The following is a 17,061-nucleotide window of genomic DNA, read 5'->3' on the forward strand; positions in this document are numbered from 1 at the left end:
CTGATGGCAGTGTTCCTGTTGTCACAGCCATTACACCAAATGAAAAAAGCCTCATGCAGTGTCATGCAATTCCATTCAATACCCCTGAAGTAAAACCTACTTTTGTGCAGCTTGAAAGGCTGAATTTAAGTGATTTTTGAAGACAAGCCTGGGGTGTTTAGAATTACATTTTGGTATTTTTGTCATACTAACAAGGGGTTGTGAGTACTGAGTATTGATTGTAGAGCTATTGGATTGGATTACATTAGAGTATGTAATTTAGAGCTCCATAGCAGTCATGAAGTAACTCAGGTCATCCCATACTGTGAAAACACATTACAAGTAAAAGTCCTGCATTGTAAATGTTAAATAAAAATATGGAACTATAATCAGGAAAAAGCACCTCAAGTATAATAATTGCTTTCATTATGGATTAATCTGCTGATTACTTTCTCGATTAATCAATTGTTTGTTTGGTTTGTAGATAAGATAGTGGTAAATGCCTATCACAATTACCCAAAGCACAGAGTGACACCTCAGGAATGCTTGTTTTGTCCAATCAATAATCCAAATCTCCAAATTAAAATGAAACTGCAATTATTACAAAAATTAAAAGCAAAGCAGCAAATCCTCACATTTGAGAAGCCGGAGCCATTAAATATTTGGCATGAAAAATTACAATGACAATTATAAATAGTTGCCAATTCATTTTCAGCTGTACTGCATTTTCATATGTATTGCAAAAATTGTAATTTGTAAAGTAACTAAAGCTGTCAAATCATTTTAGTGGAGCAAAAAGTACAATATTTCCTACTCAATTGTAGTGATTTAGAAGTATTATGAGTTCAAGTACCTCAAATGTGTGTTTACAGTACTTGAGTAAATGTGGCCCACTTTGTTACATTCCACAACTGGACAACAGTGTGTACATGCTAAACTAATGCAGTGTTAGGTGACAGGATGATGACTGGTTCGCTGGTTGTCTAAAAAATGGTACAACTGGTTGCTCGTCCTAAGCGGACCACTGGAAGGAGAGATTTCATGTTTCAGCCACATTCTACTTACTACTAATCTGGTCCGTTATCACGCAAGTGGGATCGACAAAGCGCATCTCCGTGCTAGACGCCGAGCCCCCTAAAAACTGTAGGCCTCCAGACGGGCCATCTGGCGCTCTGTAGTAAAACGACAAGCCCCGCCCCCCTGCTTACATTCTCCAATGTGCCATAGCAACCGGGGCCGAGCCCCCTGTTCCCGCGCAATGTTCCCATCCTTATAAGGGCAGTAGAACGCAGACGCACGGACACGTCACACGTCGTTTATGTAAATGGTTTGATTGAAGAAAAAGAAAAAACCCTCCTGCTCTACTCTGAAATGGAGGTGTGGATTTGACGCATGCGCACTACGTCCACAACTATCAAGTCCCGTCCACAAGCGCAGACATCAACAAGAGAGCGGGTTACTGATGCGGGTTGATTTTCATAATAGTCACATCGCAACGACGCGCTAAAGGGACCATTACTTTGACTCAGCTTCAAGCAACTTGCAACAAGGTAAAGAAGGCGGCCGGTTTTATTTGTTTTGTTTGTTTCTTTGAGGGGGTTTAAAGTCTTTGCGGAGCTTTCCGATGTGTTACTGAACCAAGCTTCGACTTGTCTCAGAACAATTGCTCTTTTTAGGCCTGCTGCAAAATCGACTGGGTGGTCAGCTGGGTGTGTAGGTCACTTTATAAACAGTGAAAGTAAGTGGAGGGGGTGCAGGATAAACCAAAAGACGTGTTTAATAGTGAGAGAACGGCCTGCACATGCAAGCATGACGAGCAAGGGTTAGCTGTTGTTATTATTGGTTGTTTCAGCGCATTTGGCCGGAGGAGGAAATCGCTCCTTTCCTCGCTGCTAAAGTCGGACATTGTGAGCGTTACGATCTGAAACCTGTTCTTTTGAAAGCATTACTGTCCACATTGTGTCCGCGGAGTGCATGTTGTCTACTACACAGCTACGCCAGCTAAATAAGCCAAGTTGAGTCTCTCACGCCCACCCGGACGGGAGATGCTCCCCAACACGCGGGTGCTGCTGTCAACAAAACAGCGCAACACAAACTGTTTATAAAGGCCTTATGAAATCCGAGCCGGGTTAAAAAAATGTTGTTTTGTGTAAAAGGAAAAAAACAAGGCGGTATAAACACCGACTTTTTAAAAAGCAGTCGCCTTGAAGTTAGTGCACATGTAGTTGGAGGTGGACTGTTGCAGCGAGGCGGCTCTGGAATAACAAAGAGTAAAGATCAAATTACACGATCATCCGAGAACAGCTCCGTCTTCAATCTGAAGACAAATCGTTTTGCTTTCGAAAGGCGTTTTGCCCGAGTTTTTCTCACTGTGTAAAGTTGATGTTGGGGAGGAAAGTCTGGCTCCGTCGAGCAGAGGACGGTCATCATAAAATGGGTGCGCAAGAAGCAGGTCGTGTGGCATGCCATGCTTCCTCGCTGGAGTGGGCGGTGAAATCGGCGACTTGCACTTTTCTCTCGATAAAAACAAGTGCTTTTCTCGGTGTATTATTTTATTTTAAAAAGCCGGGGTGCTATTCGCGCAAGCCCCGAACGCTTTCGAGGGGATTTTTACAGTTTGCTTTTAATATTGCAGTTTTTGCGGAAAATCGCATCACACCCCCTTCGCCACACTGCCTCCGCCTTTGAAGTGTGTTGCCATGTTGGGTTGCGTCACGTACTGTATTCTGCTGCAGAGATCGTCTGTTGTTGACAGAGGACACACTAGAGGCTGAAAAGTCTTGTTGCATACTCTAGAGCTTATACATGGTTTTTATTAAATAACACCTTTAAAATGATAGCTATAAATTAATAATTAAACTGCTTTAGTTTAATATTGTATTACCCTTCTGATCATATCTGTTTTGTTTTGAACATTATTGATTATTCTCTTTTTCTGAAGTTATCTTTAATTTTATCTAATGGTTTGTAAGTCTGTCATGTTGTGTGACCTGTGTGTTATGTGTGCTGTTGTTGTCTTAATCAGGACATTCGTGCACATGTTAATCTCGGTGGAGCACTTCCCTGGTTAAATAGAGCTATAAATTCGACCTCTGCATAGTTGTAGGACAGTGACCTTATTTGCCAGTCTCTGGAGAAATGTACTGAAAGAGTAAAGTTTGTACATTGAAATAACTTGAAGATGTTTTATATTTTACAGGGCTATGCTTATGTATTTATTATTTTATGGGCTTTCATCACGATTTTATGCATTTACCGTCTAAGAGTTTCGCTGCTGATAGTGTCTGTTTGCCGTGTCATTTTTTTCACACTCATACTGCTATCTTCAGCCACAAGGCGACTGTTTTCTAGTTCTCATCGTCTTCCCCACATTGCCCAAACCTAAAAAAAAAAGTATCCGATATAACCAGCGGAGTGAGGGGTTTGATTTTCCCTGCTCTCTGTGGCACCGCACTGACAGAAGACCCCGAGGTCTGATGGCAAGAAAAAAAATCAGTCTGGGGGGCGCGGCTCGCAGTTTTGCCGCAGTTCAGGTCTACATGTGCTGTGGAGGATAAATTTTGCCTAGCAACATAAATCACAATTCCTCTGCATAATCGGCGCGCTTAATGCATTTCGAGTGATTTTTCTATTTTCCCCGGACACATTTATATTTTTGCAATTCTTTTGGCAACACACACCCTTGCATTTTGTGGTTTGTTTTTGACCATAACATAAATCCTCTGCAGCATGCAGGCTGGGACTAAGTGCGTGCTTGTGTTTATATTTTGAGTTTCAAAATGAAGCGTGCATCCTGTGAGCGCAGCATGGTGACATGATCTGTCTGACACGCTGTCTGACTGTTGACCTACTTCCCCCATGTGGGTCAGAGCGGAGGGATGCATTAACAAAATCGCTTTCCGTAGATGTTTTCAGTGCAAAACAGTCGATATGCATTTATTAATTTACATTTGGATCATCTGAAATGGCACAATAAAATACCATGTCTAATCTGAAGGAAGAAGGCTACGGCTGCCGGGGGCGGTGGTACTGCGGTTAACACATGATGCACTGTCATGAGAGTCTGAAATGTTAATATTTAAATATTTTTCTTGCACTCAGATGTTTGGCTTTCACAAGCCGAAAATGTACAGGAGTTTGGACGGCTGCTGCATCTGCCGCGCAAAGTCGTCAAGCTCCCGTTTCACGGACAGCAAGCGGTATGAGAAGGAGTTCAGGAGCTGTTTCGGGTAGGAGGCACACCTGAGCACATGGAGCAGATAATATGTATATTTTAAAATACCGCATTGATAGGAAATATTTTCCCTCACAAAGTGTAACTGTCTTGCAGGTTGAGTGAAACGCGATCTGGAGAAATCTGTAATGCCTGTGTGCTCCTGGTGAAACGGTGGAAAAAGCTTCCTGTGGGGACTAAGAAGAACTGGAACCATGTGAGTGAGAATCATATGGTTGAGCTATGACTGGGTCATGATTAAATACTTGAATCATGCAAACTAATTAAAAGTCAACATTTCTCCTTTCATCTCCTCTCCTCTGCTCCATACAGGTGGTGGACGCCAGGGGAGGTCCCAGCTTAAAGATAACTTCCAGGCCCAAGAAAATAAAGTCCATCTCCAAGAAAGCACGGCCAAGCCAGATCAGCAGGCTGCAGAAAGAGCTTAAAAGACACAGTGAGCTCTGCATTTTTGTCATTCAATGATTCAATTACATCTTTAATGGCACTCACTAATTTGTTCCTCAGAAGGAGTCGATATTTCTTTTGTCACACCACACATGTAGAACCTAATCATCCCTTCACTTTTGGTGCTGCGCTCTGCCCACCCACCAGATTCAGATGCTCACAGCACCACCTCCAGTGCCTCTCCGGCTCAGTCTCCCAGCTACAGCAACCTGTCGGATGACGGCTCTGACACTGAGCTCAGCCCAGGATCCAGCCGCTCACCTGTTTTCTCCTTCCTGGATCTCACCTACTGGAAGAGGTAAGTCAGATAGTGAGGCAGTGGCACTTCTTTATAAAACATAGTCATTATTTAGGATTTGTTTTGAGAAATTGCATATTAAAAAAATCAAAGAGCCATTTTTGTCCATGCAGTACATTTTCACTTTGTGGTCTTACTTCATAGACTTGAATAGGAACAATGTATCATATTTTGTGTAGGCAAAAAGTGTGCTGTGGAATAATCTACAAAGGGCGCTTTGGGGAGGTGCTCATCGACCCGCATTTGTTCAAACCGTGCTGCCGCAACAAACAACGACAGCAGCAGCAGCAGGAGGAGGAAGAAGATGAGGAGGAGGAAGATGAGGAGGAAGAAGTGGAGGTAGTGGAGGGCCAGGTGGGCATGGATGTCAGTGGGCAAAATTCCCAGACGGTAGAGGAAGTGAAGGAGACGCCAACATGCGAGGAAAATGCAGAGCCTGCTCAGTTTTGCGTTACCGTGACAACACCTCCACCCAGGAGTGTGGTGGTGGCAGAGGGAGGGTGGTAAAGTCAGAACCCCCCTTGCACACATCTCTGAAGAAATCTTGGGGTGCTGTTTTTTTCTTGAGCACTTACAGAAAGAAGTCGCCTCAGATTGCCTTCAATCATAAAGCAGCTGAAAATCCTTTGGTCTTCTCCATAATAATGTTGGAGGTTTGTTTATTATGTTTAAACAGTAACTTATGGACTGTTGTGTTTCCACTTTGTCTTTTTTTTGTATTTAATATTCCAACCATCCTGACGGTGGGCCATCATCCTTGGTGTTTTTGATCTACTTTAGATAAAATGCTGGAGCTCTAGTTTGCTGGTACATTTAAAAGATTTTATTCCAAAACGCAATAGATCCACTTACTCACAGAAAAAAAGGTGCTACTTGAAATTCATTACTCAACATTTCAAACATACAGCTGAAACCATTATCAACATGGATATTTTATAAGCATAAATGTCAAGATGACTAATACGATGGGATTAGTTTTGCTTTCTTTGTTCAGAATAGATGGCTCTTTTTTTAAATGGTGGATATCTCGTTTTGGAATGAATGACACTTTACATTAACAGAGCACAGACCTGTACAGTAGCCCTTGTGTTTGTGTCTATTCACATTGACATTCACTCGTATCAAAGATTTTGTGTTTGTAGACTGGATTAGCGTCTCTGTGTGCAAATACGTATGTGGGTCCCATTTAAATAAGGCCTATTCACAGCTTCAACAGCAAATACACCAGCCTTAATTATGTGTTACAGACAGTGCTAGTGTTAATTCTGGATTGGTATTTAGGAACAAAAAGGGACAGTAGCTATATTTATCGTGGCCTCAGCAACACATAGTGCATTTTGCATGAATGGCAAGCCACTCATCCAAAAGACCTAATGATCTGATGCATGAGTCTTCTAAAATTGCATGGCCTTATATAAACTGTAAATCTTACTTTTATTTTTTTGGATCCATTTCTCTGAAGTTTTAACTTATTTTTATATGTAAAAAAAAAAAGAAAAAGGAAAAATATAAGTGTCTTTGCATAATAATACCACACAATACGACAGCAAAACACACAATCGGTCTATAGTCATTCAGCAATATCAATATCAGTGATTTCCCTCATTCCCGGTCAGTATATGGTAAAAGACTTTATACAAGCTGAAATTCTATGCCATTGCCTCTTATATACCACAAATGTGTTGTGATATATAGCCTAATATTACTTTATTTATCAAATGAAAGCCAAAGCACATTGAAATTCACCCAATGTCAAATCAATGCAGGTTTTCTATGGACACTTGTGCTTGTCCGAGGTCATTTGTATGTATGTTTATGGTATTCTTAAAACAAACACTAATATGAAATTTCATACATGTGATGTTGTAGTTGGGAGCAGGGGGTGTGTTATGTACATAAGGGGTTGGGTGAGCCATATGGCTCTTATATGGGTTTCATTATTTATTTATTCCATATTTATTTATATCACTGCATCCCCACTTAGAAGTGTAATACTCAGAATTCTTCTCATCTTTAGCTTACGCGTAGCATGGTTTTTGTACATCAGAAATCGAATGTAATTCTCACACAGGCTTTGTTTAACGTTGTGTTGAATTACCAGTTGTCAATATTTGTGAAATGATGTTAAGTATTTATTTACTCATCAGTTGAGTTGCGTGCAACCTAACTTATTCTGTATCATCATTTTGGATCTGTATCATGTAGAGTGAAACGAATGATAGATTGCAACCAAACTGTACTTTCCCCCTGTTTAGCCTGTAGCGTAAAATGTTACAGAACAGTAGGATATCTAACTCTAGACTTGCATGTACTGTTGCTATGCATTTACTTAGCTTACAAGTTAGACAAAGCAGTTTTGTATTTTTTATACATCATGTACTTTTTTTACTTGTCCCTCAATAAAAGTAATTTTGTGAGTTTTCTGGAAGTATGGAGTTACTGAATTTATTGGTATAAGGTGGGTAGGTGGACAAAAAAGTTACATATGTAATGACTTACTGTGTGTCCTACAAGACCAGCTTTCACAGCAGTGACATATATCATGGAAGCGTTAATGTCTGATATAGGTAATGTAATATAAGGTAAACGTGAATTTACAACATTTCGGAGACCACTTTATCTTAGTGCAATTACACTAAATCACTTCACTTAAGATTTAAACACAAAGAAATATGGCTTGTATATCAACATTCAGGCCAGTGCTAATCTGTTTTACCAAGCATTTGACTGTGTCAATTAAAAAAAACTGATTTGTGTCTTATGTCAGTTTGAAAAAAGTTTGGTATCTCTGGGAATTAAAAGGGTAGGCAACCAGAATTTGGTTTGGCTTGTACAACATCATATAGGTTTCAATCTGGGATCCAAATTTTGAACCTTTGACATTTGAAAAGCACCAACAGGAACAAGACCGTGGAGTATATCACTCCCATACCACAGGTGCTAAACTGTTAGGCTTTGGAAATTTAGCAGAAATGTTTTAAAACACTGATAATGACCAAGACAATACAGAAAATGCATAAGAAGCTTATGGTTTTCTTTTTCAGAAGCAAATTATCATTAAAGTGACTCCTCTATAAAATAATGCACAGAGCTTACACCTGCACATGTCAAGTTATTTGTCAACTTTTGCAGCATTAGAGTCTGTCCGTTATCCATGCAGTATAGTCAAAATACACCCAAACTGTTTAATTTTGTAAACAGAGATGAAGAAAATTGGATCCACCTATTTTATTCCCCCCTTTTGGATAAATATTGCTGTACTACTCTGATACTCTCTCTGAACTGATGAAATAAGCAGAATTTTAAAACGGTACCTCGGGCAAATGTTTTTGGAGGGATGATCTAACACTTAATGTGCCTCCTTTGGATGTTCTGCATTCATAAACCACGAATAGCAAGCTAGATAAACATTATCTATAATAAGGCTATTTATGAATGTTTAGTTTAGTAGAAAGGAAATCAAAACATAAATTATTTTGGATAACATTGCGGACGAAATCCCGCTTTTTTTCATTGGTTTATTTTGACTTTTTTATTGATATTTATTTATGTATTTGTGTAGGTCTTAAGTGTCCCACACATTCGTTTTTATTGTTATATAAATATTCTGAAAGACAATAATATAACTAAATCATATTCGTTAAAATTGTATCTGTAATTTGCGCAGTTTTAAATAAAGAAAAAAAAATCGAATGAAACAAACAAAAAAATAAAAAAAAACCCACCGGAAACGGTGGTCCTATGACAGGAAGTGAAAAAAACAAAAAACACGGATATGCCTTGTTTTTGTTTAACAGCCAGCTGTCAGGTGTAGCTTTAGGCCAAATGTAGTTTTAAATCTGTTATTTAAACGGGCAGAGGTCGACAGACAACCACCGTGGAACCTGGGGTTGGTAACATGAATGCTGTAGTTCCGGTTGTTATTGTAGCATGCAAGCTAACGGTGTAATTTCGTCCAGGCTGCTGAACTGTTATTAAAGTTACTCATTGGTACAACCCCCTGCGATTAAAATATTTCAGAGAAAATTAAAAATTAACTGCTGGAGTTGACTGTCCCTGGAGAAAATGTTACGTGTAGTAACGTTACTGAATCTAACTAGCTGTTAATGCAGGTGTGAGCGCTGAATGGGTTTATTATTAAGCTTTATCTCGGTTCAGTGCTCTTATGTTGTTAATCTTTGTGATTATTATACTACTCGCACATTTCTGAGATATAGTTTGTATTCTCAGCTTTTCATCATCATGGCGGAGCCCACAGCATCCGGCGTGTTCTGTAGCAGGATGCTGAGCATGGTCAACTCTGAGGATGTTAACGCCATCATCCAGGCTCAGAGACACATGTGAGTGTTGTCATGTGGCTTCTCTACTTCTTCATATTAATAAGTATGACATGTTATGCTGTTTGGTGAAGGTCAGTTCACTTGTATCTGACAGTGATGCTGCCACATGGCTTGCTCTTTGTAAACTTTTGGTTGAAACAGGCTCGACCGCTTTGAGAAAACCAACGAAATGCTGATCAACTTCAATGGGCTTTCTAACGTACGACTGCAACAGATGAATGAGCGCTTTCTGCTCCACACCCGCACACTTGTGGAGATGAAGAAAGATCTGGACAGCATCTTCAGAAGGATCAGGTAAACACTACCCATCAGTGCAGACATACGCACACACACACACACACAAACACAACCTCTTGATTTTTCATCTCCTCTGCTTCTCCAGGACACTAAAGGGGAAGATCGCTAAGCAGTACCCAGAGGCCTTCAACAGTGAGTTAGCGTTTTCCTTCCATTCATCATTTAATAAACACGATCAACTTCCCCAAATCAGTTCATCCAAATGGCATTTTCTAAAATATCTTGGTTTTTTTTTTTGCAGATATTCACGAGTCACCAATCCTAGAGGACGACGATGATGAATTTGACCCAGTTCCCCCAAGTGTTGCAACAACAATGGCAACAGCCATCTCAGAGCAAAGCACAGAGTCATGTGATACAAGTCCAGATGTGATCTCACCCACTGTGAGCAGATGTTCTGAGGATCTCTCCCAAGAGCCGTCTGACACACCCACCTCCGACGTCCTAGAGACTGCCGTTTTACGGGATGAAGGTCCTGATTCTGTACCTGCAGAATAGAGCGGACAGTTTGTGAAGGAATTTCAGTCACATGAAACTAAGCTTCACCCTTAAAACTATTTTAGCAAGAGATCATGTTGTATATTTGAGTTTGTGTTGGCCTCTACAATATTTGCTGACCTTCCAGTGATTAATCTACCTGTTGGAAAGAGCATAACAACCTTGATGTTAGAGGTTGCTATGAACTGTCTATGAGGACACTGGTTATTTGTTGGCATGCTTTTGTCCTACTCCTGCACAGCACTAAAACAATGCAGATAATACTTGAAGTTGTATAGTATCTCACTATGAACATATCTGTCTTATTGACAGTAAACCTGCGCAAACACCCTCACTCATTATGTGATTATAATCATATTTCATGTGTTTTTGGGTTTGAAGAGATGCACACTTGACTGAGGGAAGAAGTCTCATGATGTCTGTCATGATGTATGTTACTTGAAAGCCAAATGTTAGTGTTCTCAACCTGAAAAATAGTAGTTAGGGTTTGCAAGTAGTTAATACTGTTTTTGTGATACAATTAACAACATTGTCATATGCAGCATTGTTATCCTGTGGACCCCTGTTCAACCCAGGGATATGAATTATTTCAGCAGCATTTAATCTGATACCAGGTTGTGTGACTGAAAGTTATGACCACACGTCCACATTGAAGATGCATTTTTGATTTAAAGGGAGGAATTCTGCCTAAAATGGACTGCTTGCTCCATTGAAAGAGTAATAAAGCAACTTCTAGCACATTGTGTGTTGATGCATGTTACATGGATATGGACATGATTAAGATGCAATATGGTTACTCTGCATATGCTAAAAGAATAAGACCATTATATTTAGTGGCATCTGTACCCTCAGGACCATCATCTCATAATAAGGAATACTGTACACAAAGCACAGGTAAGAAAAGGAACAGGTCGGGCAGCTCATTTTGCCCTCAACATTGGGGAGGAGCTGCTCCTCATATGTGTTAACAATCAAATGACCACAATGATATTAATGGTAAATTCTATACAGGTCTGGGGCAGGTGTCTGCTTTGCCCAGTTTGCGATCAAGTCTTGGCTAGTTAATGGTAAATTAGTTATCACAGAAGTCTTCATATATCACAATATACCGTAACAGTTTTGAATCACGCTTAGTTGTCAGTTTATAAGGAACACCTAACTAAAACCAATGGAGTCCACTACAACAGACCTGCAATGACTCCTACCTTCATGACTGTTAAAATGCTGTTATAATCATATATCATATAAGATATATGATTATTTTTTCGAAGATGAGGTTTGTGGTGCTGTTGAAAAGAAAAAAAAAAAGAAAAAATAACCAGAGATAACTGGGAAGGTTCAGGTTAGCCAAAATGTTTGCACGGCCCCTTTGACAGGTGAATCCGGCCATGAGCCCAGGTTACACGGTTAACAGAAGCACGTATCGACGGGAATACAGATTTCACTTGCTCTACTCCCGACCCCGATCTGCTGTTGGTATCAAATGTAATATTAAACGCACCTTTTTTATACCCAGGATCCAGAGTGCCTGCTCACCTGTTTTCATATTTACATTTTAAGTTTTAAATCAGTCTCCGGTACTCCTACTGGCTAGGTGGCGCTGGTTTTGAAAAAGTTAAGTCCTAGAAATGCGGTCGTGAAACTGCAGCCTCCGGTACTCCAGGAAGCGAGGGTGTATTGCAGAAACCATAGACTGTATATAAAAAGGCAGAAACTACTGAGTTTTTTTTAAGACATTAAAATAAGTGTTGGTTGCAACTTGAACCGACAGAGGGCGCTGAGTCCGAACGGGAGCAGTTTTAGTCCCAGACAACGAGGTCAAACGACACTAGCTAACCTCAGTCCACCGGAAATTTTAGGTTTGGGAGCTTTTCTTTTTTTTCCACTTTGACAAGAAGCACTTACAATAATTTTGTATTTTGTTTCGTCATTTTGACCACAGTGATGTTTTAGTCTGCTGAAGTAGCCGACGTTAACGGTTAGCTCGGTTGTTGACATGACAAACGTATGACTGATAGCCCAACGGTCATTCAAAAAAAAAACAAAAAAACAACAACCAAGCCGCTGGAAAAAAGACAAACAAACAAACAAACAAACGTCCACTTTATGAGGGTTTTACCTGAAGTCACATAAGATGAGAAGGCTGACCAAGAAGAAGGCTCTGACCCTGGTGAAGGAGTTGGACGCCTTCCCCAAAGTTCCCGAGAGCTACGTGGAGTCCACAGCCAGCGGTGGGACAGGTAGGCGCACAGCTGCAGCATTCATGGAGCCGCTTCAGTGTCAGCGCGGTAGCTAATGCTAATGCTAATGCTAATGCTCCCTCCAGTGTCTCTGATAGCCTTCACCCTCATGGCTGTACTCGCCTTCCTGGAGTTCTTCGTGTACAGAAACACATGGATGAGGTACGAGTACGAGGTGGACAAAGACTTCAGCAGGTGAGAGATAAAGATGTGATTATTGTCCTTCAAGAGCTGTGTTTTTAAGCTTCATTTTATTAGACACACTAAACCAATGCAGTCTAATACAACATCTCTTCATTTACAGTAAACTCAAGATAAACATTGACATTACAGTTGCCATGAGATGCCAGTGTAAGTACAAAAAATGTATATTTTATTTGTATCTCAGCTCTATTAAAAAAAAAAGAAAAAAAAAACCCTCATTCATATTTGGTTGAGAAAAGTATTATGATGTTTTTTTGATTTGTATGTATGCGTGAATGTAGATATAGGTGCAGATGTCCTGGATCTGGCAGAGACTATGGTTGCATCCGATGGCTTAAAATATGAACCAGTGAGTATGAGCTCCTACAATTAATTTACTAAATAATGAAGATGAGGAGCTAAGAGTAAAACTTGTCAGTGGAAAGTTAACAGTGTCAAACTCCAAAATGCTGTCAATCCTATTTAATCCTGTATGACTCAGTGGTAATGTTTCTGAATACATGTCTGACTTTTTTTTTTTTTTTTTTACATTTTAGGTCAACTTTGAACTCTCCCCACATCAAAAATTATGGCACATGTAAGATTCAGATTAACTTGTTGAACCTGTAATATCAAGGGCACTCCCTAAAGGTGATATCTTGACTGTGCTTATGTTATTTACATTCTGCAAGGAGTTGTCTTTTAGTGGCAGATAATACAGTCTATGGTCTCTCTCTCTCTCTCATTGGTAGTAGAACTGCAACTAATGATTGTTTTCATGATCAATACTGTGGCAATTATTTTCTTGTCTTCACAATGCTACAAAATAGTGAAAAACAATTCAATTTCCTACAGCTCGAGCTGATGTATTTAGGTTGTTCAGCTTGTTTTGATGGACCAACCAAAACTCAGCAATGTTAAGGTTATTATTATGACAAAGGAAAGCATTTTAGGAGCTAGGGCCACAGACTGTTGTGAAAATAACTCATTGATTGATTTAAATTTTCTGGTGATCAAATAATCAATGACTTTGTTTTGTTGTTGCAGCTCTAATTAATTTGGTGCAACTGGTTGGTTGTGTTAATAGATTAGTAGTAGTTGTAGTTAGTAAAAAGGTATAGGTAGCAAAAAGTATTCGCTACCTATACAAACAGGTGCAGTATGGTTTTACCTGATTTGTACTGATTGTAAAATTTAAATGCTGTTTTATCCATTGAATTGGTTTTGTCTCACTCTATGCGAGTCCTTGTTTTCCTAACTGCTCTGTCCTTCACTGTCAGGACACTTTTGCACATTCAGGAGCGTCTGAGAGTGGAGCACGCTCTTCAGGATGTACTCTTCAAGGCTGCAATAAAAGGAGCTCCTCCTGTTCAGCCTCAAAGGTACAGGATCCTAAAAATTAGCTGTTTTCTGTTTGGAATTGAGAGATGGCTGAAAATGATTAGAATGATAAACCAGCCTTTCATATACTTAATAATCACGATAAAATTATCCCCATCACATTGTGTTTCTCTTTTTCCCCACAGTGAGGACAGTTCCACTTCCCTCAGTGCCTGCAGGATACATGGACATCTGTATGTCAACAAGGTGGCAGGAAATTTCCACATTACTGTTGGCAAGTACGTATCCACATGGTTATAAACATGCTTACAATACGATATTGATAATTTAATTGGAATTAAACATTTTGCATCTGTCCAGATCGTAAGAATTAGACCTGTACATGTTTTATCAATTGCTTAAATTCTTAAATATTGTAACATAAGACAGACAGAACAACTTTTTATCGCTCCACAGGTCCATCCCACATCCCAGAGGCCATGCCCATCTAGCTGCTCTAGTCAGCCATGACTGTGAGTTTATAATCTTTTTTAACAAAACCGTATTCTGCACATATCTAATATATGTTCTCATGCTTCGGCCATATGGAGATGATATTCACACTGTATATTAAAATTGTGGTCCCAATGACTCATGAAATATTGAAGATAATTGTTTTGACTTGGCGTTGTGCCACAGCTTACAACTTTTCTCACCGGATTGACCACCTGTCCTTCGGAGAAACGATCCCTGGGATTATCAACCCACTGGATGGCACAGAAAAAGTCTCTGCGGATGGTACGTCTGTGTCGTCAAACACAAATCCATTTTTATCTTCATTTATGCTTTGATATGCTTTTTTTCATTGATGGATTTTTGATCATTCTCCCCAGCTAACCACATGTTTCAGTACTTCATCACCATAGTGCCGACCAAGCTGGATACCTACAAGATCTCTGCTAATACCAATCAGTACTCAGTCACTGAGAGGGTAGGTTTTAATGTTGCTCATGTTTATACATTTGTGCAGTATGCTATCTATCAGTATGGTAAATGTGTTTGTATTCTTGTTGTTGTTCTGCAGGAACGAGTGATAAACCATGCTGCAGGCAGCCATGGAGTGTCAGGGATCTTTATGAAGTATGATATCAGTTCACTAATGGTCAGAGTCACAGAGCAGCACATGCCCCTCTGGCAGTTTCTCGTCAGGCTCTGTGGCATCATCGGAGGCATTTTCTCTACCACAGGTAGATAAATTCTCTAAATTGGTAATATGTGTCACCAAGTGCTTGAAGGACCATACTGGAGCTTTATGTTTTCACCCACACTTTCAGGTGCTGACCACTTTTAGATCATACTGTAAAAAATCTTTAGATTGCTTTCTTGACTTCTGGGCAGCCAATGCTTGCTTGAAGCTTATTAATCAAACTAACGTATGAAAATCAACTTGCAGAGACTTCAAACATGGCAAGATAAGTAATGCATCACAGTGAACATTTATTTTGCCTTATTTATTTATTTTCTGGTCAAAGTGATGCTGTTGTTGCAAGGTAATGCAGTGGTAAGCAGGGACTGTTTGTAAAAATCTTTGTAGGCACATTTGCAGATGCAGATGATTCAGCTGGTGTACAATAACCCATTTATTTAAATCAGTGAACTACCAGTCCACATGAACAGTGTCCATATTTGCTTTATTATACATCAAAGTATTATCTATGTAGGTTAGACTTTCTGACATAGCTCTTGAATGCATTGCCATTGCCAATTTTCTAATCTTGGATAATAAAGCTTCTTACAGGAACCTGAACACGTGAACAAGGAGTTTTTAAAAGCAGCCACCTTTACATTTATCTAATCTTGTCATTGCTGGGCAGCTGGATTTTTCACAGAAATATTGAAGATGATGGGAGAAGGTGATGAGTGTATCAGAAGAATGTAGAAGAGTAATTCTTGTTTTGAGGGTAGACATTTAGTCTTAATTAAACAGTGTTCAGCAGTTTGGTAAGAGAGACAAAAATCGTGCTTTGTTTTATTTATGGAAGTCTTTCAAATGCAGACCTGCACTTTGACTCAGCATCTTCTCCTATAAAACCCAAGCTAACACACCTCACAGCTTCATCCAAGCTATTTTCACCTCATCTAAGCTGCCATGAGCATCAGCTTCTAAATGTTGGACCTTTTTCTCACTTGCAGGTATGCTCCATGGTATGGTTGGCTTCTTGGTTGATGTAGTTTGCTGTCGTTTCCAATTGGGCATCTACAGACATCTTAAGGTAAGTGAAAGCATGAATGTAAACCTTGCAGACAGAGTATTCGCTTTGAATTAAAACATATTTGCAAAAGGAGAAGAGCATTTTTATAGTCTTTTTGAGTTACTATCAATCTTTCTGTTCTTCCTTCTCAGGAGGCTCCTTTGAATGTGCAGGAAAACAGTGAAAGCCCAGTTCCTACAGAAAATGACTCTCAACAATGACACATCAGCAGCAACTCAGCTGTAGCCAAGTGACAGCTCACCACTTGGCCTAGTCAGCAATGAGATGCTGGGAAAATGTTTACAAGTCATTTTATTAGAAAACGTGTACCTGCTTTGCTCAGAAATGTGTAAATATTTTTTTTTTAAATCTTTTAAAAAAATCTTTATTGGATGGGTGACTCAGACATAACTGTTCATCCACCTGGGAAGGATTGTAATCAATACCTCCACTAATTTTCTGTCACTTTCACTGGAAGGCCGCACCAGACTGAACAGCAGAAGTTCTTTACATTCTTACTGTAGCTCTGACTTTATTAAATAGATGGTACCTGGTATTAAATCTCCCACAATGCTCACATAGGGGTTTTCATTTATTGTGACCTGTTCTCTGGGTTATGTTTTTGTGTATACTCTTGATTGACATCTCCCTGGCAGATTAGGTTTAACCTGTGAAAAAGTGGGACAATTTTCAGATTCTTTCATGCAGTTTGGCGACCTCAGAAAACTTCCAGTATAGCGCTGCTCAACTTCTTGGTGAAAAGAGGTCTAATCAGATACAATAAAGGAAAAACGTGGGTGTGCAGGGCCATTAAAGGGGAATTGTGTGAAAAGACTAAAAGGGTTTTAAATTGTTCCACAGTGTGCCTGTGCTGCACACTTTGTTGTAAATATGAGGCTGATTTGTTAAAATAAAAATCCACTTTCAATTTGTTGTGGATTCCTTGTTGATATAATCCCACCCAGAGCTGCAA

General features: G+C 39.7%; 3 protein-coding genes and 1 long non-coding RNA gene across 4 annotated transcripts; 3 read left to right on the top strand and 1 right to left on the bottom strand.

Moving 5' to 3' along the window:
- Positions 1–183: 183 nt before the first annotated feature.
- Positions 184–7,386, top strand: LOC139635140 (SIN3-HDAC complex-associated factor-like). Its single transcript, XM_071502169.1, has 6 exons — positions 184–1,529; positions 4,081–4,208; positions 4,310–4,409; positions 4,526–4,649; positions 4,808–4,958; positions 5,138–7,386. The coding sequence occupies exons 2-6, from the start codon at positions 4,081–4,083 to the stop codon at positions 5,463–5,465; spliced, it is 831 nt and encodes a 276-aa protein (XP_071358270.1). The 5' UTR covers positions 184–1,529; the 3' UTR covers positions 5,466–7,386.
- Positions 4,811–12,350, bottom strand: LOC139635157 (uncharacterized). Its single transcript, XR_011694135.1, has 3 exons — positions 12,213–12,350; positions 9,975–10,082; positions 4,811–4,949 (listed from the first exon to the last, which is right to left on the bottom strand). It is a non-coding gene; the product is annotated as an uncharacterized lncRNA (long non-coding RNA).
- kxd1 (KxDL motif containing 1) lies at positions 8,641–10,831 on the top strand. The gene is made up of 5 exons (XM_071502195.1): positions 8,641–8,847; positions 9,189–9,298; positions 9,440–9,592; positions 9,681–9,727; positions 9,837–10,831. Exons 2-5 carry the CDS (start codon positions 9,201–9,203, stop codon positions 10,091–10,093), a joined length of 555 nt encoding a protein of 184 aa, XP_071358296.1. The 5' UTR covers positions 8,641–8,847; positions 9,189–9,200; the 3' UTR covers positions 10,094–10,831.
- LOC139635125 (endoplasmic reticulum-Golgi intermediate compartment protein 2-like) lies at positions 12,193–17,016 on the top strand. The gene is made up of 13 exons (XM_071502144.1): positions 12,193–12,333; positions 12,420–12,528; positions 12,638–12,684; positions 12,819–12,886; positions 13,074–13,114; positions 13,797–13,898; positions 14,043–14,135; positions 14,314–14,369; positions 14,536–14,634; positions 14,730–14,827; positions 14,921–15,083; positions 16,030–16,109; positions 16,241–17,016. Exons 1-13 carry the CDS (start codon positions 12,228–12,230, stop codon positions 16,307–16,309), a joined length of 1,131 nt encoding a protein of 376 aa, XP_071358245.1. The 5' UTR covers positions 12,193–12,227; the 3' UTR covers positions 16,310–17,016.
- The last annotated feature ends 45 nt before the right edge of the window (positions 17,017–17,061 follow it).

The sequence above is a fragment of the Trachinotus anak genome, unplaced genomic scaffold (genome assembly GCF_046630095.1).
Source record: "Trachinotus anak isolate AG129_WGS33_773 ecotype Australia unplaced genomic scaffold, CSIRO_AGI_Tana_v1 ptg000002l, whole genome shotgun sequence".
NCBI lineage: Eukaryota > Metazoa > Chordata > Actinopteri > Carangiformes > Carangidae > Trachinotus > Trachinotus anak.